Source organism: Lithobates pipiens, unplaced genomic scaffold, assembly GCF_037356315.1.
Source record: "Lithobates pipiens isolate NorthernLeopardFrog02 unplaced genomic scaffold, aLitPip1_a1.2 Scaffold_30, whole genome shotgun sequence".
Taxonomy (NCBI): domain Eukaryota; kingdom Metazoa; phylum Chordata; class Amphibia; order Anura; family Ranidae; genus Lithobates; species Lithobates pipiens.
In genome coordinates this window covers 36,854,302-36,881,286 of record NW_027507791.1, presented here as the reverse complement: position 1 = coordinate 36,881,286, position 26,985 = coordinate 36,854,302, and the positions used below count along the sequence as shown (strand labels likewise).

Sequence of the window (26,985 nt, the reverse complement as noted above, 5' to 3'; positions counted from 1 at the left end):
ATTTTCTCATTAACCGCTTCAGCCCCGAGAGATTTTACCCCCTTCCTGACCAGAGCACTTTTTGCAATTTGGCACTGCGTCGTTTTAACTGACAATTGCACGGTCGTGCGATGTTGCACCCAAACAAAATTGATGTTCTTTTTTTCCGACAAATAGAACTTTCTTTTGGTGGTATTTGATCACCTGTGTGGTTTTTATTTTTTGGGCTATAAACAAAAAAAGAGCGACAATTGTAAAAATATGCATTATTTTTAACTTTTTGTTATTATAAATATCCCCCAAAAATATATAAAAACATTTTTTTTCCTCAGTTTAGGCCGATATGTATTCTTCTACTTATTTTTGGTTAAAAAAATTTCAATAAGTGTGAAAAAAAAGTAACATGCCAATATGATAAATTAATGGGCATCTCATACCATCTGCTTCATCATTTAATTAACTACCCCAGAATAAAGCATTATCAACCTTACAGTCATCTGGTGTGTAAATTACATGGAGAAGGAAGAAATGGGGCAAACTGACAGAAAGGTAATAAACAAGATTGCAGCTCCCAAGGGGGTTCTGTACTTGTAAAGTCTTTAACCACTTGAGACCCGCACTATAGCCAAATGACGGCTACAGCGCGGATCTCCTTTTCCGGGACTACGTCTATTGACGTAGTCCCGTGCACGAGCGGCCTGCACGTCCCCTGAGGGGCGGGCGCGGCGTGCTCTGTGATCGGCGAGTCTACGAGCCTCGCCTGATCACTGATCCGTGCAAGGGGTCGATCCCGACCCCTTATCACGTGATCAGCTGTCAGCCAATGACAGCTGATCATGTGATATAACGGAGCCGGCAATCGGCTATTATTCCTCCTCGCGCTGACAGCGAAAGGAGAAAAAAAAAGCCGATCACTGGCGGCCGTAATCAGGACATCAGTCCCGATCATGGCCAGCCCTGCCAGTGCCCACCTGCCCCCTGCCAGTGCTCACCTGCCCCCTGCTTTGCCTGCCTGAATAAAAAATGTGTCCCCCCTGTCAGTGCCACCCAGCAGCGCCCACAGTGCCACCCAGCAGTGCCCACAGTCTGCCTCAACAAAGGTGCTGCACCCCAGGGCCACATATCCGTGCCCAGCAGTGCCGCCCATCAGTGCCCAGCAGTGCCACCTATCAGTGCCCAGCAGTCCCATCTATCAGTGGTACCTATCAGTGCCCCTTAGTGCCACCCATCCGTGCCACCCATCTGTGCCACCATCCATGCATCTTATCTGTGCCCGTCTTTGCCCATCAGTGCCGCCTTATCTGTGCCCATCGGTGCCGCCTTATCTGTGCCTATTAGTGCCGCCTTAACTATGCCTATCAGTGCCCACCAGTGCAGCCTATCAGCGCCCACCAATGCAGCCTATCAGTGCCCACCAGTGCAGCCTATCAGTGCCCACCAGTGCTGCCTCCTCAGCGCACTTCAATGAAGGAGAAAAATGACCTGTTTGCAAAATTTTATAACAAACTATTAAACATGATTTTTTTTTTTGCATCTTTTTTTGTTTGTTTAGCAAAAAATAAAACTCCCAGCTGTGATTAAATACCTCCAAAAGTCAGCTCTATTTGTGGGAAAAAAATGATAAAAATTTAATTTGGGTACAGTGTTGTATGACCGCGCAATTGTCATTCAAGTGCATCAGCACTGAAAGCTGAAAATTGGTCTGGGACTGAGGGGGGTTTAAGTGCCCAGTAAGCAAGTGGTTAAAAGGATAAAAAGTGTTTATATATTTCTGAGAAAAAAATCTCTGTTCTCCAGTATTATGGATGACCAAACTAAGTAACCTGTATTGTAAGTATTTGAAATTAAGTAATGATAAAACCAAACTAATATTATGATCAATACAGAAGAAAATGATATCAACATTCTTGATTTTTGCTTTAACCGGATCCATAAAATATTTCCTTTATATTCCCAGATATTCAGGAAAAGCACAAACAACATCTGATGGAGAAGACTGAGACTCTGGTGGAGCATAGACCCCCAGGAACTACCCTGGAACCACAAGGATTCCTCATCAATGAGCGTTATGTGAATCTGATTGTGGTCTCCACCGATCAGTTCAGGGAACGTCCCCAGAATGAGATAATACAGACTGGAGTAAAACATGAGAAATGCTTGAAGGAAACACAAACTAGACTGGAACACATTTCCCCCAACAAGCTGTTCCGATGGAACCCCCAGTCACAATGTGTACCACATGCAGTAATGGTGAGCGGAGTGCCAGGAATAGGGAAGACCACAATGATGCAGAAGTTTGTCTATGACTGGGTGACCGGAAAACACTACCAGAGATTTGCCTTTCTCTTCTTCTTCAGATTCCGGGACCTTAATAGACTGGGAGAGGTCAGCTTGGAGGAGATGATTCTTCATCAATATCCACATCTGGAGAGTCAGATTGGAGACATTTTACAAGATCCAGAGAGACTTCTGTTTATATTTGATGGATTAGATGAAAGTATTCACCAAATGGATTTCACATCAAGTAAACTGTCCAATCCAAAACAGAGATCACATTTTGGTGAGATTGTGGTCAGTTTGGTGAGGCAGAGACTTCTTAAGGGTTGCTTTGTACTGATAACCAGCCGTCCAACCAGACTGGCATCAGTTGATACCGGTGTTTTCCAGAGAATAGCTGAGATCATGGGATTTCTCCATGGAGACAGACTGATCTTCTTCAATAATTTCTTTGGAAATAAGGAATTATCAGAGAAGGCTTTTCATTATGTACAGGAGAATGACACACTGTACACTTTCTGTTATATCCCATCATACTGCTGGATCATCTGTACAGTGTTATCAATGTGCTTCAGATCCCAACCAACAATCACCGATCAGCTGATGACATCATTACCCAAAACCGTGACACAACTCTTTGTGACTTTTGTCTCCAACATTCTGGCCAATCACAACCAGAATAAAGATGGTGGTCACACTGCCCGGGAACTGCTGACCTCTATTGGGCAGATGGCAGAACATGGAGTCAGGAATCACATGATTGTATTTGATGATCGTCATCTGGAATCATTCAGTGTGATAAATGATAATCACCTCTTCTCATCTTTCATGATGGAATCTGGTCAGCCTCCTGATGTGGATTACACCTTCTTACATCTCACTCTTCAGGAGTTTTTTGCTGCTTTAGTTCATTTTATTAACTATAATCCTGACAGATTACAGAAAACACTTGATGAGGCTGAATCTTACAAAGACGGCCGTGCTGAAATATTCCTCCGTTTCCTCTGCGGTCTCTCAGACTCTTCTACTAGATCCATGTTAAAGTCTCATGTAGGAGAATTGTCTACTCAGGCTGCCGGACATGTCATCACCTGGATCCAGAAGAAAATACCAGACCAAAGATCTGACAAGAGAAAGCTTCTTAATGTATTCTACTATCTGTATGAGAGCAGGAATAAGGCTCTGGTGACACAATGTATTGGATCAAACAAAGTTGACTTTTCTGATGTCGCCCTCAGTCCTCTGGACTACTCTGTGCTGTCTTTTATCCTTCAATCCTGCAGAGAGACAGAAGTAGATCTACATTCATGTAATATTCCGAATGAAGGATTGAGGAAACTTATACCGGCTCTACACAATATCAAGAGTTTGAGGTGAATATTTAGTCTGAATAATCACATTGCTGTAATAAATTGTTATTTGCAGGTGTTTTTTTCCAGAGAAATTACTAATTATCAGTGTGATTTGTTTTCTGTTATAAGATAAGACTTAAAGTGAATGTAAACCCTCACATATACCCAGTGTAGTGAACAGCCTCAGATGATACACAGAGATGAAACAAATCCTCCTACATACGTTTTACATGTATATCTGCTGTCTCCAGCTTTATACACGGTTTAGAAAGTGAACGTTGTGTTGGATTTTTTTATTCCTGTTCCAGCACTGGGTGTGGAGTCTGGGCATACACTGTGTGTGAGATGATTGGAGGAAAGGCACACACCCCCGCCACATAGGCAGAGGAAGGAAGAAACATGCAGAGCTGTTCTGTGAATAGACAATTTCTCTGCTAATCTATTTATAGCACCCACCCCGACAGAAATTTCCAGATGTTTCTCCTATGTCAGAGAACTTGTCAGAAGTTATCATGTTGATAACAGAGGAATAAAGCAGCAGAAAGACACTGGACACGGCCTTGAGATAAGTAAACACTACAGATATATGTGCCCAGGTCAATTTTCAGGAATGGGATTTACATCCACTTTAACCACTTGCTTACTGGGCACTTAAACACCCTTCCTGACCAGACCAATTTTCAGCTTTTGGTGCTCTCACACTTTGAATGACGATTACTCAGTCATGCAACACTGTACCCAAATTAATTTTGTGTCCTTTTTTTCCCACAAATATAGCTTTCTTTTGGTGGTATTTGATCACCTCTGGGGTTTTTATTTTTTGCGCTATAAATGAAAAAAGACCGAAAATTTTGAAAAAAAACGCATATTTCTTTGTTTCTGTGATAAAATTTTGCAAATTATACTTTTTTTTTCATAAATTTTGGCCACAATTTATACTGCTACATATCTTTGGTAAAAATAACCCAAATTAGTGGATATTATTTGGTCTTTGTGAAAGTTAGAGAGTCTACAAGCTGTGGTGCGAATCGCACAAAATTGATCACACCTGATGTACTGGTGGCCTATCTCATTTCTTGCGACCCGAACAAGTCAGGAAAGTACAAATACCCCCCAAATGACCCCTTTTTTGAAAGTAGACATTCCAAGGTATTTAGTAAGAGGAATGGTGAGGTTTTTGATGTTGTCATTTTTTTCCCACAATTCTTTGCAAAATTAAGATTTTTTTTTTTTTTTCTCACAAAATTTTCAATGTAATAGGTTATTTCTCTCACATGGCATGTGTATACCACAAATGACACCCCAAAATACGTTCTGCTACTCCTTCTGAGTATTACGATACCAAATGTGTGAGACTTTTACACAGCCTGGCCACATACAGAGGCCCAATATTGAAATAGCACCATCAGGCGTTTCTAGGAGCATAATTTACACATTTCATTTCTCAACCACCTATTACATTTTTGAAGGCCCTGGAGCACCAGGACAATGGAAATGCCCACAAAGTGACCCCATTTTGGAAAGCTAACACCCCAACGTATAATCTATGAGGCATATTGAGTCATTTGAATGGTTCATTTTTTTCCAGCAGTTTTGTAATAATGTGGAAAAAAAATTAAAACGCATTTTTTTTACGCAAAGTTGTCCATTTATAAGATATTTCCAACACATAGCATGTAAATAGCAAAAATGACACCCCAAAATACGTTCTACTACTCCTCCTGAGTATAACGATACCAAATGTGTGAGACTTTTACACAGCCTGGCCACATACAGAGGCCCAATATTGAAATAGCACCATCAGGCGTTCTAGGAGCATAAATTACACATCTTATTTCTCAACCACCTATTACAGTTTTGAAGGCCCTGGAGCACCAGGACAATGGAAATGCCCACAAAGTGACCCCACGTGGCACTGACGACACGTGGCACTGACGACATGTGGCACTGACGACACGTGGCACTGACAGATGGCACTGGAGGCAGATGGCACTGGAGGCAGATGGGGCTGACAGATGGGGCTGACAGATTGGGCTGACAGATGGGGCTGACAGATGTCGCTGGCAGATGTCGCTGACAGATGGCACTGGGGCTGGCACTGGCAGATGGCACTGGCACTGGCAGATGGTGCTGGCTCTTTGCTCTGGCTAATTGCTCTGGCAAATGGGGCTGGCAGATGGCACTGGCAGGTGGCACTGGCGCTGGCAGGTGGCACTGGCGGAACTGGGGCTGACGGCACTGGGGCTGACGGATGGCACTGACGCTGGCAGGTGGCACTGGTGCTGGCAGGTGGCACTGGTGGCACTGGCGGCACTGGCACTGGCGGCACTGGGGCTGACGGCACTGGGGCTGACGGCAGGCACTGGCAGATGGCACTGGCGCTGGCAGGCGGCACTGGCGCTGGCGCTGGCAGGCGGAACTGGCGCTGGCAGGTGGAACTGGCGCTGGTAGGTGGAACTGGCGCTGGCAGGTGGCACTGGCGGCACTGGCACTACTGGCAGATGGCACTGGGCTGACAGATGGCACTGGCACTGGGGCTGACAGATGGCACTGGCACTGGGGCTGACAGATGGCACTGGGGCTGACAGATGGCACTGGGGCTGACAGATGGCACTGGGGCTGACAGTTGGCACTGGGGCTGACTCACAGATCCTCTCTCTCCTCACACGCTGTCTCTGTGTGAGGAGGGAGAGACACGGCAATGGGAGATGATCTCATATGTTTACATTTGAGATCATCTCCCATTGGCAGCTGCGATCGCGCTGTGAACGGCCGCTTTGATTGGCCGTTCACGGCGATCTGTGTTTGCCTGTCTCCGGGAGACACGGCAAATACAAAACTTACGCGATGTGCGCCCCCGGCGGTGCGCATTGCGGAAGTAAACAAAAGGACGTCCAGGGACGACCAGGCGAAAGAACCCGCCTGCTCTACGGCCGTCATTCGGCTATAGGGCGGGCGGGAGGTGGTTAAAGTAAAACTATAGGCAAAATCTTTTATTTATTTTTTTGGATGGATTAAAGGAAGGTTAAAGGGCGGGAATACCACCAACATCCCTCTCCATCTAATGCTGACAGCTATGTACTGTAATTTGGGCCTACAACGCCCTCTGGAGGTAACGTGGTAGGTCGTTGTAACCAAAAGAGAAATACGTTTCTTATGAAATTTTTAATCTTACTAAGAAAGAAGAGATGAATGAAGTTGGGTTTTACCTTTTGATTGATAGAAAACCGATCAGGGTGGGTGCAGTGCATGGTATAAAGTGGGTGTGAACGGAGATATGTGAATAAACCAGTGTGCTTTACGTTACTTTCACACTGCTCTGTATCAAAAACATACAAAAAAATGCATATAAGTTTTTGCTGCATTTTTGCAGTGGTTTTACTGTATTGTTCCATTTAACACATGATGTGTTTTTACCACATTTGTGTTGTGTTTTCCCCATATCACTTCCCACTATCCAAATGTCATTTCCAGTGTGACTATGCAGTGCTACTTGCACGTTTGATGTGACTTTGATGCAACTTCAATGCTACTTTAGGAGTTCTCAAGCCTGGGTTCACACATTGCATGATGAGGGAAATCACATTATATTCAATGATGTCCTCTGATCATCTCAGCACAGTGCAATTTTGGAAAATGTTCCTGGTGGTCTTCAGTGTGAATTCAGCCCCATAGCCTTCTATGTTATCTCACAAAAGTCACATCAGCATAGATAAGAAGCATTCCTATACACTTTGATGGATCAGTGTTTTTCTAACCCTCACCTCTCCTCCCTGGTCATCCTTCATCCATTGATTTTGGAGCCTTCCCTGGATTCTTCATTTAGCCCTTTGAAAAAAACCTCCGCTCTGGTTGATCTCTGTACATTGCAGGGATTGTAACAAATTTTGTTGCAGATTCATAGTTTTTGTTATTCCAAAGAAATTGCTTATTGTCCATGTGCAGAGTGAATGTGAATGGGAGTGATTTTATAATTATCAATCAGCTGCTGCACTTGCAGGGCTCTAATAAGGAAAGTGGCAGGGTCTGCATCTCTTTAGACGTGATTTCCCTTTGGCAGCATCTCACCAAAAATGACATTTTTGTTGCATGGGATGCCCAAAATCTGACTTGTATCTTAGTGCAGACTTCTGGGAAAATCAGTGAGCCAATCACACAAGCAGGACATGACATTTTCAGGGGGCGTTCTGTACATCATCTGTGTACACCATCTCTCTATACCATCTGTATACAGAACACCTCCAGGTTGCCATATTGCATTTTTGAGAAAATGAATGACAGCACTGCAGATTGAAATGGAGAGGTCCCCTATACGGATACTCACTTCCAATTCTCTCAGATCTTCTCGCAATATTCCATTGCAAGAGCATTGTTGCTGCCTGCAGCTTAGACATTTTGTTTTTCCAACTTCTTTGTTTGCAAACTCCACATTACAGCCTGACGTCTTTTAACCACTTTCAGCCCCGGACCATTTTGCAGGCCAATGACCAGACCACTTTTTGCGATTCGGCACTGCGTCGCTTTAACAAGACAATTGCGCGGTCGTGCGACGTGACTCCCAAACAAAATTGATGTCCTTTTTTTCCCACAAATATAACTTTCTTTTGGTGGTATTTGATCACCTCTGCGTTATTTTATTTTTTGCGCTATAAACAAAAAAGTGCGACAATTTTGAAAAAACACATTATTTTTTACTTTTTGCTATAATAAATATCCCCCAAAAATATATAAAAAAGTTTTTTTTTCCCTCAGTTTAAGCCGATACGTATTCTACATATTGTTGGTAAAAAAGTCGCAATAAGCAATTATTGATTGGTTTGCGCAAAATTTATAGCGTTTACAATATAGGGGACAGTTTTATGGCTTTTTTTATTATTATTTTTTTTACTAGTAATGGCGGCGATCAGCGATTTTTATTGTTACTGCGACATTATGGCAGACACATCTTTGTCATTTATACAGCAATCAGTGCTGTAAATGCACTGATTCCTGTATAGATGGCACTGGCAGTGAAGGGGTTAACCAGGGGGTGGCAGTGTAGGGGTTAAGTGTGTCCTAGCGGTGTGTTACTAACAGTGGGGGGAGTGGCTGTGTGTTGGTGAACACTGATCTCTGCTCCAATCACAGGGAGCAGAGATCAGTGTCACTTGTTGCTAGGCAGAACGGGGAGATGCTGCTTACATCGGCATCTCCCCGTTCTCCCTCCCCGTGAGATGATCGTGGGAATCCCCAAGGCGATCGAGTCCGCGGGACCCGTGGTCGGACTCACGGGGGTCGATGGCACAGCGGCAATTTTAAATGGGCGTACCTGTACGCCAGTTTGCCTGTCTGTGCCATTCTGCTGATGTACATTGTCGTGCACCAGTCTGGAAGTGGTTAAAAAGTATCTGCAAATCATGCCCATGCTTTTCAGGTATCCTCTCGCTCGTATACTCCGCTATTGTCTCTCTGAGAAAACCGCCAGTAACTGACTTGCAGGTCAATGGGGACTGGCAGATCATGACACAGAATATTACTAAATGTTCCAAGAATGTACTAATGTTATAAAAAGTAGATAAATAAATAGAGTACAGCTGGTACTATACTCCAGACTGTTTTCCATGCATTATTCCACAGTATTCTCCATTATGCTTTCATGGTTGTGCTCAAACAGGCACAATGGTGCCCATTTGGTGGACATGTCCAAGGATGAGCAGACTGTGGATCAGGGTATACATGCTACTATGTACACTACTTTACTCCAATTTAAAAAGAAACTCATATGAGGCTCTCTCTTTTTTTTCTCAATATAAAATACTTACAGAAAATTAAATGGCAGCAAATTACAAGTACCAAAAACATATATTACTATTTTCCCCGAGCATCAACACCCTCGCAGTGGGCGCATGCCTCTGGTGGCACGCACCTGCTATTCTGATCCCGTGAGCCAACGTATAGCTACGATGGTTCATGCGATCATGACAACCTGGCACAGTAAAATGACGGCGGCTGGTCAGCAAGCGGATAAAGTCTGTCCACTTTTCCCAAATTCCAGAAAATTTTTCTGTCCTGTCTTCTTCCCTACTACATACATTCTCCATATTATAAACTGTATGTACTTGACTCTTTTAAGATATTCCCTTATTAAGGGTCTTTCTGGGTCTAGCCATTATGTTGGGGATAACACCCTTTGCCACATTTAGCAAATGTGGCAATACTGTACTCCTTTATTGTTTTATCTGTACTATGAAATAGAGAGCACCACGGCTCGTCTGGTATTCCAATTCCTGTAACCCCTTCAATACATTTCTCTACCTCTTGCCAATACTCTCGTATTTTAGGACATTCCCACCATATATAAATTATAGCGCCCTTCACATTACAACCTCTCCCAACACAATGGTGATTTCTTTGGTTGATATTTTTGTGCCTTCTGTGTGTTATATACCATCTTGACATATATTTATAGTTAAAGAGGAAGTAATCCCTGATGGGTTTACTTCCTCTTTGATTCCCTGCAAAGGTAAAGCATAATGGACTACTATGCATCGCCGCCACTCACTACATATCGCCGTTGACAGCGGCGTGCTCGGTGCGCATGCGTGCCGCTGTCTACGGCGCATGCTCCGCTTATGAATGGGCTGGGCAGCTGACTTCCCCGGGAAACTCCAATAATGAAACAAATGTTTATAAATAATAGAAAGAGTTAAGTGGCACTGTCCATTACCTGAAAAGTGAACATTTGAAGGTGAATCACACTTCACATATAAAAGTGCAAGTGCTATTATAACCAACAATAATAGAAATGGAAGGAGGACGTCATCTATAGTAGTCCTAGACCAGAGATGGTTGTGTGGAGGAGGTTTATAGATGACGTTCTCCTCATATAGTATGGGGACCAATCTTCCCTTGATGGATTTGTGATGGATCTTAACAATGATAAAGGTATCAGATTCCAACATGAGTCCAGTCGTGTTGAGGTTCATTTCTTTGACCTGAGAATAAGGCTGGTGGAGAGACTGATTATTACCTCCACATATTTCAAGTCGATTGACCAGAATGGATTTATCAGCACTCATAGTTGCCATCATCCAGCTTGGCTCAGATACGTTCCGGTCAGTCAACTTTTGAGGCTTAAACAAAATTGCAATAATTGTAGCAATTTCTTGAGAGGCCTCTGCCCTTAGGGAATTTTTTTTTTTGGAAAAAAGTTATGCCCTGTGTCAGTTGGACCAACCACTTTTGCGTGCCAATGAGAAGGATAGAAATGAGTTGTTGATCCCTAGAATTAAAGAACCTAATGAGGCCTTTCATCATGCATTTTTTACTACCTATTCAACTCAACAATATGCTATAAAACAAATTCTTTATAAGCATTGGAATGTGTTAAAGAATGACAGGGTTCTAGGACCGGTTCTCCCAGAGCATCCTATGGTGGTGTATAGAGTGCTCCCCCCCCATTGAGGCTCCAAAAAGCACATAACGTTATAGATCCCCTAACAGGGTATCTTTTTTCCATAACGTAGGGGGTTTATTTCCTTGTAGGAAATGCTCTGTCTGTAGTATTAATATACAGGGAAAAAGGAAAATGGAAACCTTTCAATCCAATTCTACTTAGGAGGTTTTCCCCATTAAGCCTTTTATTACCTGTACTAGTAAACATGTAGTTTATCTCATCGGGTGTCCATGTGGGCTTGAATATATAGGCCAGACAGTCTGTATGCTCAAAGTCTGGTTGAAGGAACACATTGTGAATATTAAAAAGGGCTTCCCCAAGCACAGCCTCTCCAAGCATTATGACCTTTGCCATAACGGAAACCCCAAGGGAACTTTATTTTTGGGTGTTGACAAATTTACGGGGGAACTGGAGAGGGATTCACATGATTATGGGTGTGTCCAAGCATGAAACAGAGTGGATTTATAGGGCTAAGACCTATAATCCTTTTGGTTTGAATGTCAAGTGGGATGTGAATGCATTCATCAGCAATGCATAGGGTTTCCTCATTATGCTTTTTAAATATAAATGTTTGTTTTTATTGATTTTTTTGGTGGTATAACTGTTTTTTTCTGTTTTTTTCTTCGCCATGTGTTATCGTACCCTAGAACTATTTTTAAGTGTATGTTTTAATGACATTTAAGAAGCTATTTAGCATGTATCTATTAATTGCAGTGCAAGTTACGTCTTAGTCCACAAGGTGTTTCTGTTCCATTTTAAGTACGATCATTGTTCCCAAACTAGTTGCTATTAGTAAGTCTAAATGATGTTTGATAGTAAGTTGATAATTTAACTTTTTAATGTAAGTTTGTTCAGTGAGACAATTTGAGTATTGAGGCTGAAGTGATGTTGCTTCCTCTTGCCGTCTTTGTTGTGTGGAACTCATCCAATTTCTGCCCTGATTTTATAATGCACCTCTATGAACGCTAAGCCATGCCCCTGATGATGTCAAATGTATGACAAAATGCACAGGGGGTAGCCAGGGCCAGATTAAGAACATCATGGGCCTGGTGCTGAGGATTTTGGTGGGGTCTTTTATAAACAATAAATAAATAAAAATGCAAACAGTTTTTTGTTATAACAAATTCAATTAAAGAGAGAGAGGGGGATGAGAGAGAGAGAGAGGATGAAAGAGGTGTGAGGGGTAAGGGAGGGAGGATGAGAGAGAAAGGGGGGATGGGAGAAAGAGGACGCACATGAGCATTTGTGGGAATGACATCAACGCAGCCTTGCCAAGGCAAGTGATGGAAGGCACAGAACCCAGAAGGAAGTCTGGGTAAAGATGGAAGTGCCCGGGCCCCGCCGGATTGATCACAGCACAGCACTGGAGGGCTCAGTCTGACAATTTAAGTGTACCCTAATGTGCTAATATGCTGGGCATACTTGTACATTATGGCATAACCTACCCCAGGGCCTCTAAAAAGTAGTAATGTTAGCAAAGTTTACTACCGCTTTGATATCACAGCAGCCTCTCATGGGGCCTCCTACTGACCCTGTGGCCCTTGGGCAGTGTCTATGTGCATAGTTGTCAACATTTCAAGAATATTTTCAGGGACACTTTTTTTTACAAGTGCTATATTTAGAATAGCTGACATCCCCTATGTTCCTCTATACATCACAATAGTAATTACAAAATTAAATAAGTACTAATAATGGGGCAGAACAAATATGAGGACTGTGAGATTTCATAACAAAGTGTGCCCATTCTAGAGCTGGTAACACTGAGGATATTCAGTATAATTTTAAAGAACAGTTTTTGTGGGTAAGAGGCATAGGGGAGGAGTATGGATGGTATAAAAGTGGGAAGTATGTGCAGGTGAGGGAGAGGAATGTGGAGGGTCTAACAGTGGGCACTATGTACATGAGAGGAGTGCAGAGGGTATGGCAGAAGGCACTATGTACATGAGAGGAGTGTGAAGGGTATGACAGTGGGCAGTATGCACAGCAGAGTGTAGAGGGTATGACATTGGGCACTATGTATAAGAGAAGAGTGTGGAGGGTATGACAGTGAGCAATATGTACAGGAGTGTGGAGGGTATGACAGTGGGCACTATGTACAGGAGAGGAGTGTGGAGAGTAAGACAGTAAGCAGTAATTACAGGAGAGGAGTGTGGAGGGAGGGTATGATGGTGGGCACTATGTATAAGAAAGGAGTATGGAGGGTATGACGGTGAGTAGTATGTACAGGAGAGGAGTGTGGAGGGTATGACAGTGGGCACTATTTATAGGAGAGAAGTGTTAGAGGTATGACAGTGGGCACTATGTATAGGAGAGGAGTATGTACAGTAGAGGAGTGTGGAGGGTATGACGGTAGGCACTATGTATAGGAGAGGAGTGTGGAGGGTACGGCAGTGGGCACTATGTACAGGAGAGAAGTGTATGACAGCGGGCACTATGTACAAGAGAGGAGTGTGTAGGATATGACAGCGGGCGTTATGTATAGGAGAGAAGTATGGAGGGTATGACAGTGAGCAGTATGTACAGGAAAGAAGTGTGGAGAGTATGACAGTGGGCACTATGTATAGGAGAGGAGGATGAAGTAATCTGGGAAGGAAAAATGTAAAGGTTTGTGGAAGGATGTTTAGGGACTGCGTAGTGGTTATGCGGGCCAGACATGGATTGAAATTACACCAATTAAGCAGAGACCAGCCATAGTCGATCTATGTATGGGCTAGTTGGTTTTAAACAAGTCAACCTATTAACCGACTTGAGTACAACCAGCCTGTCAGGTTTTCCCCAAAACAATCAGTGCTGCCAGCTATAGTTAGCAACACTAATCATTGTATTCACTGGCAGAACACAATAACCCTGCGGGAGTGATTGCCCCACTCACAGGTCAGCAGGTGAGAGGGCGTGTGGGGACAGGCTGGAGAGAGATACTAGTCAGTCCCTGGGTAGGCACTGGTTAGTATCAGAGCCAGATACACACAGATTACATACGCCACCATCGTTAGAGTGAGAGCAATAATTCTAGCACTAGACCGCCTCTGTAACTCTAAACATGTAACCTGTAAAATAAAATGTAAAGCACTGCTTAGTACATAACAAAAAATTGCGCTAATGTTAGTGTTTTCTTTTATGAATGAAACAGTTTCTTTCCAAAAAAACTTTGAAAAATTGCTGGGCAAATATCGTGTAACATAAAAAGTTGCAAAGACCACCATTTTATTCCATAGGGTCTCTGCTAAAGCAATATATAATGCTCGAGGGTTCTGAGTCATTTTCTAGCATAAAAAATGATGATTTTTACATGTAGGAGAGAAGTCTCAGCTCAGAATGGGCCTGGTTGGCAAGGGGTTAATTATCATAAGTAATATACAAATAATTATTATAAGCTCTGTGAGGTCATCCCCTCCATCTGCTGCAGAATGTTCCAGCTTGTATTTATACTGCCGCTCTGTTTGTAGCTTCTGACAGGCTGTGCAAGGAGCCCCGTATCTCCGGAACCATAGATGATAGCAGCCCCATGTTGTAACAAGTGCTGGAGTGGGTCTTTAGCTACCTAGCCCCCAAATGCAGGGTCTCTGTGACTCCTGATCGCCGAGCTACAATCCTCAAAGTTGATCTTTTTTTGGGGGGCAAATGGGCCTATCTTGGGAAAGGGGCCTGGAGCTGCAGCTCCAATAGCCCCTATGTTAATGCGGCCCTGGGGGTAGCTTTTAACATAACATGATGAGAGTGTATTCCGGGACGCAGCAGTCATCTTGCTGGTGGTTTTAGGCTACTATTCAATGCCTGTGTTTCACCTTGAGCATGTAAGTGCAATATAGAGTTTTTTTTATTAATAAAGCAATTTATAAAGCTTACTGCACTATGAGGCACATTTAATTCTATTTCATGGGCCAAATTATATACATGGATTCAACGTTGTGAGAACAAGGATTGAGTTTGGAGAGTGCTATCCATCCTGCTTCCAGTCTGCTATATTTTCTGTTGTCCGGTCATTTATGGCGGTTTGGGTTTCCGGCCTTCCATGCAATGTTTATTTGACCCCTGTAATAAGGTCCAAAGAGGAGGGTAAGAGGCACTGTGTCTGGGTGCCGGTGGTGGTGATTCTCTCCTATCCGATTTTCTGCTGTACCCTATGGACCTTATCATTAATATTTCCAACTGATGATCAGAAGAGATCTATGGACATTTCTTAGCGCTACACCTATTCTATATATATTGCAATTATTGTTGTTCACCAATACTGTTTGTTTTAGTTCTAGTGTTATCTAGTGCAGCAGGCAACCCATTTTCTTGATCATACATCACGGGACACAGAAGCTTCATTACATAGTGGGTTATATAGGCACCTTCGGTGATTGGACACTGGCTAACCCCAGTTAAGGAGACTTCCTCCCCTATATAACCCCTCCCATATGGGAGGCACCTCAGTTTTTTCGCCAGTGTCTAAGGTGGTTGGTCACGTAAAACATGTGCTATGAAGAAAGCTCTATGCAGGTCCCTGCAGGGGTCTAAGGGCTATGCTAACCAGATCCATATCTTGGGCCGATATTTGACTCCCAAGATGATATGGTACCTGGGCCTTGTCATCCGAAGAAAAAAGGTTTTGCCTGTAAGTCCTCTCCCTTGGAAGACTGGGCTCTGGGAAAACCAGACTTGGTGTACTCTTAAAACAGTGGCAAGAAAGTTTCTGGCAGAGTCTTTTACAAGGTCCAGGTAAGAGGTTCCTCTGAGAAGGAACCCAAAAAATCCTGAAGGTTGGCACAACTCTGCCCGCCGTGATGGCTGAAGGCTGGAATCTGTCTGTTTTCAGCAGTTCCTGCGGCGGGGACAAGTAAGAGAAGTTAATCCTATATAAATCATATATTATGGATTTCTTCATGTGAGTAGTTGTATGTATTACCTGGTTTCTGCCACTAGAGGGAGTAAAGAGCAGCCTGGTGTATACTTGTATGCCTTTCCAGGATACATGCTCAGTGAAGCCAGTCTCTGGATGGCTCACATCCTCCGCTGCAGGCTTTGCCACAAAAAGGGCTAAAAGAGAGGTCCCACGTAGTCTGGAGGGTCCCGCGCAGCTCAGCAGGTGGTGCTCTTCCTCCCCCTCAGAAGCTGATAGTCCTCGTGCACGCGCAAGGACGCACTCCTATGGCAAAACGGAGGGGGGTGTGGTTGGGCGCTTCACTGCGCAGGCACCAAAGCAGCAAATTTAAAAAGCCCAGAGCACCAGGGATCTGTAAGCGGATGACACAGAGCTGTGGGCAGTAAGCATCCTAAGGGATCGGATCCAGGCAATCCTAAGACACCTACTCAGTATCAGGTTGTGCAGTTTAAGCACGTATGTATATTGTGAGACTTGTAGCACAACAGTGATTGCACCTTGTACTAGTACCTCTGCTTTGTAGCTTAGGACTACGTCTCCTCGTAAGAGGGTCTCAGGGGGAGGTAACAAGGGCAGTGGAAAATCACCGCCTAAGTCTAAGGGTCCTAAAGATGCCTGTAGGTTAGCATCTCCCCCTGCAAGACTGGAGCCATCCTCACAGGATGAGTCAGTGCCCCTGTCAGGTTTTGCAGCCTCTCCTAATGTTTCAGCCCCAGCATATGTCACAGAAGACTCCCTTAAGGCTACATTGGAGGGTTTTGAAGGGAGAATTATGAATTTTATTTCAGCTTCCCTAAAAGATAGCAGAAAAAGGGGTAGATCCCCTCCCTCTGCTGAAATTCCTCTTTCAGATGACACCTCTGACAATGAGGAAAGATCCCTATCATGGGATGGGGATCAAGAGCAGTTGGATGAATCAGAGGAAGAGGAAAGAGTCTCCTCTCAGGCACTCAAAAAGCAGGTCCAATATTACACTGAATTGGTGCGTACCACTTTCAGAATGCCTGCTGCTGAGGCCACTACATCTTCTGTTTCTTCCCTGGGGGTTAGGAAAATCCCACAGACTGCTTTTTCCTTTCCAATTCATCCCTTAATGGATAAATTGTTGTACGAGAATTGGGGGAATCCTGATAAACTGTTTTCTTCTCTTAAAAGGTTTTCAATGCTTTATCCTCTGGAGGAAAGTTTCACCAAGAAATGGTGGGTCCCATCCGTCGATGTGGCTGTTTCTTGTGTGAAAAAAAACCTGACCTGTCCTTTGGATAATGCTCAGGTATTTAAAGATCCAACTGATAAGAATCTGGAAACTTTATTGAAATTCTCCTTTTCCATGGCTGGCGCTGTAGTGCATCCTACAGTCGCAACTGTGGGGTTGTGTCAGTTCCTCAAGGAACAGGTTAAGCAAATGCTTGGCCTCCTTCCCAGTGAGGAAGTGGAGAATGATGCAGAACGTCCTCAGATTCTGTGTTTCATGATTGATGCGATTTTGGATTCTGTCCAACAAGCATCTGGTTTGTCTCTTCTGTTGGTACACATGCGAAGGTCCCTGTGGCTCAAAAATTGGGCAGCTGTCGTGTAAAAAATATTTGACTGGGTTCCCGTTTAATGGAGAACGCTTATTTGGGGAGGACTTGGGTAAATTCGTCCAAAAGATTACAGGGGGTAAATCTACTTTCTTACCAATCAAAAAGAACAAACGTCCATCATTTAGGTGTTCTCTTTCTCCTGGACCATCAAGCTCTAAGCAGTGGCAACGGCCTTCCCAACCTCCCTCTAGAGGAAAGGCCCAAGGTCACGCTCAGGGGCAGAAAAAGACTTGGGGGCGAAAGAATGCCAAGCAGAGCACCAAAGCTTCCTTGTGTGAAGGGGTGCCCCCACTTAGCCAAGTGAGGGGAAGGCTCCTGCAGTTTGTAGAAGCCTGGCGGGAAGAGATTCAGGACAAATGGGTAACCTCCTCAATAACTCTGGGCTACAAGCTAGAGTTCTAGGAGATTCCACCATCTCGCTACCTAAGGTCAGGGATCCCCAAGGATCCAGCAAAGCGAAGACCACTACTTTTGGGCCTTAGATCACTTACTATCCCAGGGGGTGATAGTGGAAGTGGACCCAAAAGAACAGAGTTCAGGGTTTTACTCAAATCTCTTCACCGTTCCAAAACCGAATGGAGATGTCAGACCTATCCCGGATCTAAAGGATTTGAATCAGTTTCTGCACACTCAGTCTTTCTGAACGCAGTCAATACACTCTGTGGTCTCCTCCCTGCTAGGGGGAGAGTTTATGGCATCAATAGATATCAAGGATGCATATCTTCATGTGCCAATATTTCCCGCACACCAAATATATCTAAGGTTCATGGTAGATCAGAGCCATTTTCAATTTGTGGCCTTGCCTTTCGATCTCGCTACAGCTCCTCGAGTTTTCACAAAGATTCTAGACTCTCTCTTGGCAAACCTAAGAACTCAGGGCATAACCGTGATAGCTTATCTAGACGATTTGCTACTCATAGAGCAGGCAGTAGCGCTCTTGAACCACAGTATTGTCAAAACATTAGAACACCTGGAAAACCTAGGTTGGATTATAAACCTAAAAAAGTCGTCCCTGCAGCCTGCTACAAGGTTGGAATATTTGGGCATGATCATAGACACCGCTCAGGGCAGGGTGTTTCTACCAAGGCCAAAATCCATGGCTATAAGGGTTCTGGTTCACCTAGTGCTGAGCAGAAGGAGTTCTCCCATTTGGCTGTGTATGAGACTGTTAAGGAAAACGGTCACTTCCTTCGAGGCTGTTTCATTCGCCCAGTTTCATTCCAGGCCTTTACAGAGATGCATCCTTGCGGCTTGGAACAAGAAGCCCCAAGCCTTGGATCTTCCTATGTGTTTATCCCCAGGGATACGCAAGAGTCTCATTTGGTGGTTACAGACCAAGAATCTACTGAAATGCAAAACTTTTCTTCTTCCATGGAAAAACTACAGGTGCCAGGCTGACAGGCTGGGGAGCAGTGTTGGAAGAGGTATGCACGCAGGGAAGATGGTCTGCAACTGAAAGACTCCTGCCCATAAATATTCTGGAAATTCGGGCAGTTTATTTGGCCCTCATGGACTGGTCCTACAGACTTCTGGGTCACCCTGTTTGAATACAGTTCGACAATGCCACAGCGGTGGCTTATATCAATCACCAAGGTGGCACCAAAAGTCTGGATGCACAAAGAGAGGTGAATCGCATACTTGCTTGGGCGGAGAGGCATGTTCCGTGCCTTTCTGCAGTCTTCATTCCAGGAGTGGAAAATTGGCAAGCGGACTTTCTAAGCCGCCAACAATTATGCCCTGGAGAATGGGCTCTACACCCCAACATATTTCAAACCATATGTCACAAATGGGGTACTCCGGATGTAGATCTGTTTGCGTCCAGATTCAACAAGAAGCTGGACAAGTTGTGTCAAGAACAAAAGATGTACTTGCTCAGGGGTTAGATGCTCTGACAATTCCCTGGGATCGATACAATCTAATCTATGCCTTCCCCCCGTATCCGCTTCTGTCGTGGTTCCTGGTGAGAGTCAAGAGGGAAACAAAGTTGGTTCTGTTGGTAGCCCCGGCTTGGCCCAGACGACCTTGGTATGCAGAGATCATGAAGATGGCAGTAGGCAGGCCTTGGATCCTTCCTCTCCGGACAGATCTGCTCTCGCAAGGTCCAATCTACCATCCTGCTTTACACAGTCTGAATTTAACGGTTTGGCTGCAGAGATCCACATTCTGAAAGACTGTGGACTCTCGGAGTCAGTCCTTTATACTCTGGTCAATGCCAGAAAGCCAGCCTCCGGGCTTATTTACTACGAAATTTTGAAGGCATGTGTTTCCTGGTGTGAACCCAGGGGATGGCATCCTAGAAAGTATGCCGTTAGCAGGTTCTTGGCTTTCCTCCAGTCAGGCCTAGAAATGAATTTGGCCATACGCACTATCAGGGTTCAGATTTCAGCTTTGTCAGTGTTTTTCCAGAAGCCACTTGCACCACATTCTCTTGTCCGGGCTTTCATTCAGGGGGCCATGCGGTTAAAGCTGCCAGTCAAACCTCCAGTGTACCCATGGGATTTGAATTTGGTTCTCTTTGCGTTACAGGGACAACCATTTGAACCATTACACCAGGCTTCGTTAGTTCTTTTGACTAAAAAATTAGTCTTCTTGATAGCTATATCCTCAGCTAGGAGAGTTTCAGAGCTAGCAGCTCTTTCAAGCAAAGAACCTTATTTCATTATTCACAAGGACTGAGTAGTGATGCGTCCTAATAGGTCCTTTCTACCTAAGGTGGTTTCGGGATTCCATTTGAATCAAGATGTAATCCTACCATCCTTTTTTCCAGATCCACAGTCTGTGGAAGAAGAGTCATTGCACACTCTAGGTGTGGTAAGGGCAATCAGTATCTATCTCCAGGCAACTGCTCAGATAAGAAAGACTGTTTATTTATTTTGCCAGAAGGCCCTAACAGGGGCCAGGCGGCATCAAAATCCACTCTCTCAAGATGGATTAGACAAGTTATTCTTCAGGCCTATAGTGTAAAGGGGAAGATTCCTCCCTTTCAAGTGAAAGTGCACTCAACTAGGGCTGTAAGTGCTTCTTGGGCAGTGCATCACCAGGCCTCCCTGGCTCAGATCTGTAAGGCTGCGACTTGGTCATTAGTCCATAAATTCACCAGATTTTATCAGGTGGATGTGAGAGGGCAAGAGGATACTGCCTTCGGGCGCAGTGTACTGCAGGCTGCAGTTTAGTTCCTCTGGTCCATGGCGGTCTATAATCCTGATCTGTGTCTCCCTCAGCATGCTTTGGGACATCCCACTATGTAATGAACCTTCTGTGTCCCGTGATGTATGATCAAGAAAATAGGATTTTTATATACAGCTTACCTGTAAAATTATTTTCTTGAGAGTATATCACGGGACACAGAGCTCCTGCCCCTCTTCTTGGGTTTTACGTGGTTTCATATTGCTTTGCTACAAAACTGAGGTGCCTCCCATATGGGAGGGGTGATATAGGGGAGGAATTCTCCTTAATTGGGGTTAGCCAGTGTCCAATCACCGAAGGTGCCTATATAACTCATTATGTAATGAAGCTTCTGTGTCCAGTGATGTACTCTCAAGAAAAGGATTTTACAGGTAAGCTGTATATAAAAGTCCTATTTAATTTTTTCTACACTCTGATCCCTTTGCATCCCAGCTTGTGCCTTCAGCATACTACTAGTTTCTGGACATTTGATAAAAAGAAGACTGACATCTTGCCACCCCATCACCCATATGACTGCCAAATTGAACTTTTGGCAGGCGCTGAGCTACCTTTTTGTGCATTATTCCCCCCTCTGAACTAGAACTATCTTGTCAGGCCATTTGGGTTGTGCAATGCACCAGCAACCTTTCAGAATTTTGTTAACAATATTTTCAGAGACTTTCTCATGATTGTGTACCTTAACGACACCCTTCTCAATATCCATAGTAGTGTACCGTGAACATGATAAAAAGGTACTTGCCCATCTGAGAGTATTAGGGCAGCCATCAGAAATTGTATACAGCTTTAGGCCTGGGCCCCCCTGACCACCAACATTCCCCAGGGTCCCACCCGCTGGCCATCCCACCAAATTTGCCCACTAGCCATCCCACCAAGTCCTTCAGTGCCTCAGCCCCCTCACATCTGTAAGCTCTCAGACCCCCTCACACCTGTACGCTTTCAACCCCCTCACACCTGTACGCTTTCAACCCCCTCACACCTGTACGCTCTCAGCCCCCTCACACCTGTATGCTCTCAGCCCCCTCACACCTGTATGCTCTCAGCCCCCTCACATCTGTAAGCTCTCAGCCCCCCTCACACCTGTACACTTTCAATCCCCTCACACCTGTACGCTTTCAACCCCCTCACACCTGTACGCTCTCAGCCCCCTCACACCTGTATGCTCTCAGCCCCCTCACACCTGTATGCTCTCAGCCCCCTCACACCTGTACGCTCTCAGCCCCCTCACACCTGTACGCTCTCAGCCCCCTCACACCTGTACGCTCTCAGCCCCCTCACATCTGTACTCTCTCAGCCCCCTCACAACTGTTTTAGAAGGATTGTTCTGGAAGGGAGGTTAGATCTGAGGTTCTGAGTGGCAGGCAGCTCATGTGAGGAGCTCTGACCATTTACCCTTGGGTGTTGGCAGGGGGCAGGCCTCCCATATAAGCTGAGGTCACATGCTGCCAGGCAGGAGTTCTGGAGAGCAGGAAATGGCAGAATGGAGTATTGAGCTGCTGCTCTGGGCATACCCACATGGGGGATGCACCAAGCATGGAGGAGGGATGGAGGAACCACTTGGAAGGAGCCCTAGATAAAGATCTTCATCTCCAAGAAGTATCAAGCTGCTGTGGCCAAGAAACACATGCTGGAGAAGATCAGTACAGATGAAGTAGCAGTCAAGCAGAGGAGAGTAGATCATCGTTCTGTGACTGGGGACACAGAACTATCCAGTGGGGGAAAAAGTCAGTGTGAGAGAAACAGGAGAGTAGTGCAGAATGCTGTGGCCTAATGCATTGATAGTTATGGACTGGCTGGGAGCAGTAGTCCACCCATTACTATGTGTCAGGCCATCGTGGGGAGGTACCACGTATCTCTGGTCTGGTTATCACAATGGTAATACCTTCCATAAGACTGTGTGGCTGTCTGATTCATTGGGTCGTCGGGGAGAGGCTGTGTAGGCTTCTGGCTCTTTGATTTGCAGAGGCAATACCATTACAATCTGCAAGGTGGAATTATTCAGAGTGATTCTTTCTTGTCACCATGGAAGTGAAGAAATAGTATGTCAGCGGTAGTGCAGTAAAGGATATGTACAACAAGGAGCAACAGTCTGCAATAGAGCTGCAACTAACGATTAATTTGTCTGTCGACTAATCTATTGATTATTTTTTTGATTAGTCAACGGCTATCTGATTATTTTTTATTTTTTTTTAAATGAATCTAGTGTGTTCTTTTTGTGATTAGATAATAATCCTTTGGATAACTTTACAAAAAAATGATACGTAAAACTTATAATATAACATTTCAACTTTTATTACATTTTCATTGCAATAAATTTTTTATTGAAGTTTAACAAGAAGACATGTATATACCTACATATGTATAAATGCAATATTTCGGGTTACAGTATATAATAGTAACATAGGACATCGAACATGTAATATAAAGAAAGATACAGAAAGAAAAGAACCGCATCACACTGTTTTACCAGTTCAGTAGTCAGGGGGCCACATGGATCGCCTGTGTGTCCAGTAAGTTCCCCATTATGAGGAGGAGGCCCTCCCTCTGGCACCCCTAGTGGGTACTCGCTGTGCCTAGAGAGGGAAAACCTCCACCTTCCCCTGGTTCAGCAAGCACTGTCCCACAATGCCAAGCGGTACCATCAAGCCCGTAGGGCTCCAAAGCAGATGTCACTTATCAATGTATATTGCATGAGTATCCACTATAAAGGTGTTGTATTATAAAAACAACAAATCTGTTGCAGCTTGTTGTAGCTCGTCACACAGACTGCATCAGCAATTGAACAATACGCCGTGTAGGCAATTGAGGATGAATGATGGATGTTTAACATAAGAGAATTTTAAGGAGTAAAAGTTATAACATAGATAAAGTTAACAAAGAATAGATAGTACAAAGGAAATAATAAAGTGATAGAATAAAAATAAAAAAATAAAAATAAAGGAAAGCCAGAAGTTCGGAGAAGCACAGTTTGCTTCATATCGTTTCACAGGTCTTGAGCATTATGAAGCAATAATCATATCAGTTTAGGATTTTTTAAACCAGTCAGTCCACGGTTTCCAGTTTGCTCTGGCTACAATAAGCTTGCCCTGGGTTGATGCAAACAGGGTTTCATACATGGCATGTGTGTCAGTAGTTATGATGACTTCCTTTAACGTTGGTGCGTTATGATCTCTCCAGTGGCGCGTTAGAGCCAGTTTGGTACTCAGCATAATGTGGGATACAATCGTTCTGGTGGGTTTGGGAATTAGATCTATGTTTAGGGATAAAATGGCTAGTGTTGGGTCAGCGGGGATGTGGGTCTTCGCTATTTGTGAGCATATGTGAAACACTTTGTTCCAAAGTGTTTATATTTTAGGACATTCCCAGATGATATGGTATAGAGTGCCGGGATGGTTACACTGCCTCCAGCAGAGTGGAGAGACACTAGGGGCAAATTTGGAGATCCTATATGGAGTAAGGTACCAACGACGCAATATTTTTTGTATCAATTCCCATAGGTTGATACATTTGGTGGAAGCATAGGTTGTTCGCAGTGCTGTTTGCCATTGGTCTTCCGTGAATGTTTTACCTAAATCTTTTTCCCATGCACTAACATTAGGTGTCAATTTATCATTAAGGGCATTATAGAATAGGGAGATCCCCTTCAGATTAGTAAAGGGTTTGGTGAGATATAAATAATCTTCCAGGGGAGTTGTATGTCTGAAAGAGTATTCGATTGGAGAAGGTGTTTAATTTGGATATATCTGTAGTTATCAGAGTCTGCTAGTCCATATTCAATTTGTAATGTGCGGAACGTTTTTATTGCTGGTCCTATCCTAAGGTCATCAATATATGTGATACCCTTTTCCCGCCAATGGGATATTTGCAGATTGGGGATGAGTCCAATAAGACTGCTAGTAGGGATTTTTAAGATAGAAGTAGGGGTGTTAAAGGTTTGTGTAAGGAGTAGCTTCCAAGCCCGTAGGGAAGCTACGATGGAGGGTGCCATAGATGTGATGCGGGAAGTGTTGGTTACGTGTGTCAGTAAGTAATTATATAAACTGGTATTGGGGATTTGGCTTTCTTCAAGTTCCCGCCATCTTGTTAAGGGCGAATCCGGGAACCACGTCCTCAGTTGTGCTAGTATGGAGGCTATGTAATAGTCATAAATCTGAACATTTCCCACCCCCCCGGCAGTTCTCGATGTCAACGAGCTTTTAAAGGCCCACCTAGCTTTTTTTCCTTTCCATAGAAAGTTGTTTATGATAGCTTGTACCTTAGTAAAGTATTGATTGGGGATGGGGATAGGAAGGGATCTAAATAAATAGAGCAGTTGTGGTAATATTATCATCTTTATTGCTGCTAATCTACCGGACCAGATGAGTTCCATTTTATCAAGGTCTTGTAACTTAGATGGTAGGGATTTAAGAAAGGGAATGTAGTTGTTAGTGTATAGGTCTCCAGTGGTGGGGGTCAAGGTGATTCCCAAGTACTCTATGCCTTTCTCACTCCATTTATAGGGAAATCGTGTACTGATTCTCGACTCCATGTCCCCGTCCACACCCAGTCCCAAAATATAAGATTTACTCTCATTAACTTTATAATAAGACAATGTATTAAATAGTCTCAGAGTGTCATGAACCGAAGCCAAGGAATTTTCGGGGTCTGTGAGCATTAGTATAATGTCATCTGCGAACAGGCTGATCATATGTTCAGATTTCTGGGCCTTAAACCCAGTAATATTGGGGTGGGATCTTATACATGCCACCAGGGGTTCTAAGATTAAATTAAAAATTAGTGGGGAGAGTGGACACCCTGACGCGTCCCATTAGTTATTAGGAAGGGATTAGAGAGTACGCCCGAAGTGTATACCTTGGCTGAAGGGTTCGAGTATAAAGCCATTATAGCCGATAGGATCATACTGGAGAATCCAAATTTGTTTAGGACTGCACTCATATACCCCCAGTGAACCCTGTCAAAGGCCTTCTCTGCATCCAACGCGAGGAGCAGAGAAGGCCCCTGTCCGGCACCAGCCAAATGAATGATGTTTGTCAATCTCCTCGTAGCATCCGAGGTCTGACGCCCCTTCGTAAACCCAGCTTGGTCGGGGTGTATCAGGCAGGGTAAAATATCTATTAACCGGTTTGCTATTAGCTTAGCATAGACTTTCACGTCTGTGTTTAATAAGGATATGGGACGGAAATTGGCTGGTGTGTCTGGCGTTTTCCCTGGCTTCGGCAAAGTCACTATGACAGCACTCAACATTTCATGTGGGAAGGAGGAGGAGGCAGCGGCACCATTAAACACTTCAGTCAGATGAGGTAGTAGATGTAGTTTAAACATCTTGTAGTATTCCCCAGAGAATCCGTCGGGGCCGGGGGATTTTGATCCTGGGAGTGAGTCTATTGTTTTGAGAGTTTCTTCTAACGTAAAGGGTGTATTGAGTCGTTCCAGATGTTGCAGGGAAAGAGTGGGCAGAGATAGCTGTTGTAGAAAGTCATTGATTAGGGTGGGTGTGGGCTGGATAGTATCAATATCGTCTTTTAATTTGTAGAGGGAGCTATAGTAGTTGCTAAATGCGTTGCCAATGTCTTGAGGATGATGCATTTTTTGTTTGTTTTCAGGATGAAGAATGTAGGGCATCTTTGATTTTTATCTATGTCCTTTGAGTTGGTGTGCAAGTAATTTCCCTGCCCTGTTACCCTGTGTATAGTACGTCATTTTTAGTCTTTTTGTCTGTTTTTCAAAAGATTCTAGTAGAAGGAGTCTCAGATCATGTCTCAGTCTATTGAGCCATTCAGTCAGAGATTGGGATGTGTTTTGTTTATTTTGAGATTCTAGGTCACGGATCTTATCTCTAACTTCACGTATCCTCTGCTGCCGCTGCCTCCTCGCCCCAGCTCCTAGTTTTATAAAAATTCCCCGAATATATGCCTTATGGGCATTCCAAAGCACAAATTTGTTAGGCATCGAGGGCCCATTGAGAGAGAAAAATTCTTTCAAGTGGTCCTCGATCTGTGCTTTGTATTCTGGTAATTGCATAAGGTAAGAGTTCGCCCTCCAAAGAGGAATAGATTCAAATGTAGAAGAGTCTTTCAATGATAGCGTAATTGACGCGTGGTCTAAACATGTAATAGTGTTGATAGACGCAGACACTGCTTTAGATAGGGTGTGTTGATCGACCAAGAACAAGTCTATCCTCGAATACGTATGGTGAGGGGCAGAAAAAAATGTAAAGTCCCTTTCAGTGACATGTAGGCATCTCCAAACATAAAATATATCTTCTCTGTGCAATGTACTGCCCAGAGGAGTAGTCAGGCGTTTAGG

The 26,985-nt window shown here is 44.0% G+C and overlaps 1 protein-coding gene across 1 annotated transcript in view; it reads left to right on the top strand.

The window, feature by feature from the left end:
- Positions 1 to 26,985, top strand: part of LOC143942631 (NACHT, LRR and PYD domains-containing protein 12-like) — a 1,996,551-nt gene that overhangs the window by 166,019 nt on the left and 1,803,547 nt on the right. Inside the window, exon 4 of the mRNA XM_077463989.1 lies at positions 1,937 to 3,629. Within this exon, the coding sequence (XP_077320115.1) occupies positions 1,937 to 3,629 (1,693 nt within the window). The remainder of the gene's footprint in view (positions 1 to 1,936; positions 3,630 to 26,985) is intronic.